General features: G+C 69.8%; 1 protein-coding gene across 1 annotated transcript in view; it reads left to right on the forward strand.

Moving 5' to 3' along the window:
• The window catches only part of AURANDRAFT_60815 (hypothetical protein), a gene marked incomplete at both ends in the record, with an annotated part of 941 nt that extends 429 nt beyond the window's left edge, over positions 1–512 (forward strand). The window contains one exon of the mRNA XM_009034158.1: positions 213–512. Coding sequence (XP_009032406.1) covers positions 213–512 — 300 coding nt within the window. The remainder of the gene's footprint in view (positions 1–212) is intronic.
• Between the last annotated feature and the right edge of the window lie 414 nt (positions 513–926).

Consider the following 926-nt stretch of genomic DNA (forward strand, 5'->3'; position numbering starts at 1 on the left):
AGAGCTCGGGCAGGTTCGCGAGGAGCATGAGCGGCGAGTAGGACTGGCCGATGATGCGCAGCTCCTCGTCGCGCGCGGTTCTCGCGGAGCCCGGCGGCAGCGGCACGCCCCGCTGCTCGAGGTCGCGGAGCCAGGCCGTCGGCGACCGGCCCGCGCCGTCGAGGCAGTGGCCGACGGCCGCGGCCGCGTCGTCAGGCCCCAGCCGCTCGTAGGACGCGAACTTGAACCTGCCGCCGCGCGGCGGCAGCGGGACGAGGTTCGAGATGCGGACCAACCGCGTCCACTTGTTCTCCTCGGCCGTGGTGAGGGAGCCCGGCGTCCACTGCTCGTCGGCCATGCTCCACCGCGGCGCCCGCGCTCCACTGTGTACCACGGCGATTCCCAGAGAATGCAGCCAAGGCGCCGGCGACCCCGAGAGAAGGGACAAGCTCAAGCGGAAGCTGGAGGCCATGTCGGGCACGTTCACGGTGAGCGACGCGGCCAAGCTCGACAAATACCCGTGGCCATCATAGTTTTAATACCTGTGTTGTTGTCCCCCCGCGCCCCCGGCGCCTCCGGCGCTCCCTCGGCGCCTCCGGCGCCGCCTCCCGGCGCCTTCGGCGCCGATTTTTTTCTCTTTTTTTTCTTGAAGTGTGGAAACACCAAATCGCCGCCTGATTGTCGTAGAGAGACGCTAGTCGCTTAAACTGTGGTGAAACGACGCACGAGATGGGATGAAGGTGGATGAAGGCCGTTCCGGTTCTCCTGTGCCTCCTGGCGCGGGCGGGCCTCGGAGCGGCCGCCGCGCCGACGGCCCCACCGGCGACCGCCCCCGGCCCGACATGCGCGCCGACGTTTGCGAGGGCCGAGCCCCTCGACAGTGAGGACTCGACCCACGTGCCCACGCCCGTCGAGATCCCCGCGACGCCGAGGCCGACGCCGCGGCC

This window comes from Aureococcus anophagefferens, assembly GCF_000186865.1.
Source record: "Aureococcus anophagefferens unplaced genomic scaffold AURANscaffold_1, whole genome shotgun sequence".
NCBI classification, from domain to species: domain Eukaryota; class Pelagophyceae; order Pelagomonadales; family Pelagomonadaceae; genus Aureococcus; species Aureococcus anophagefferens.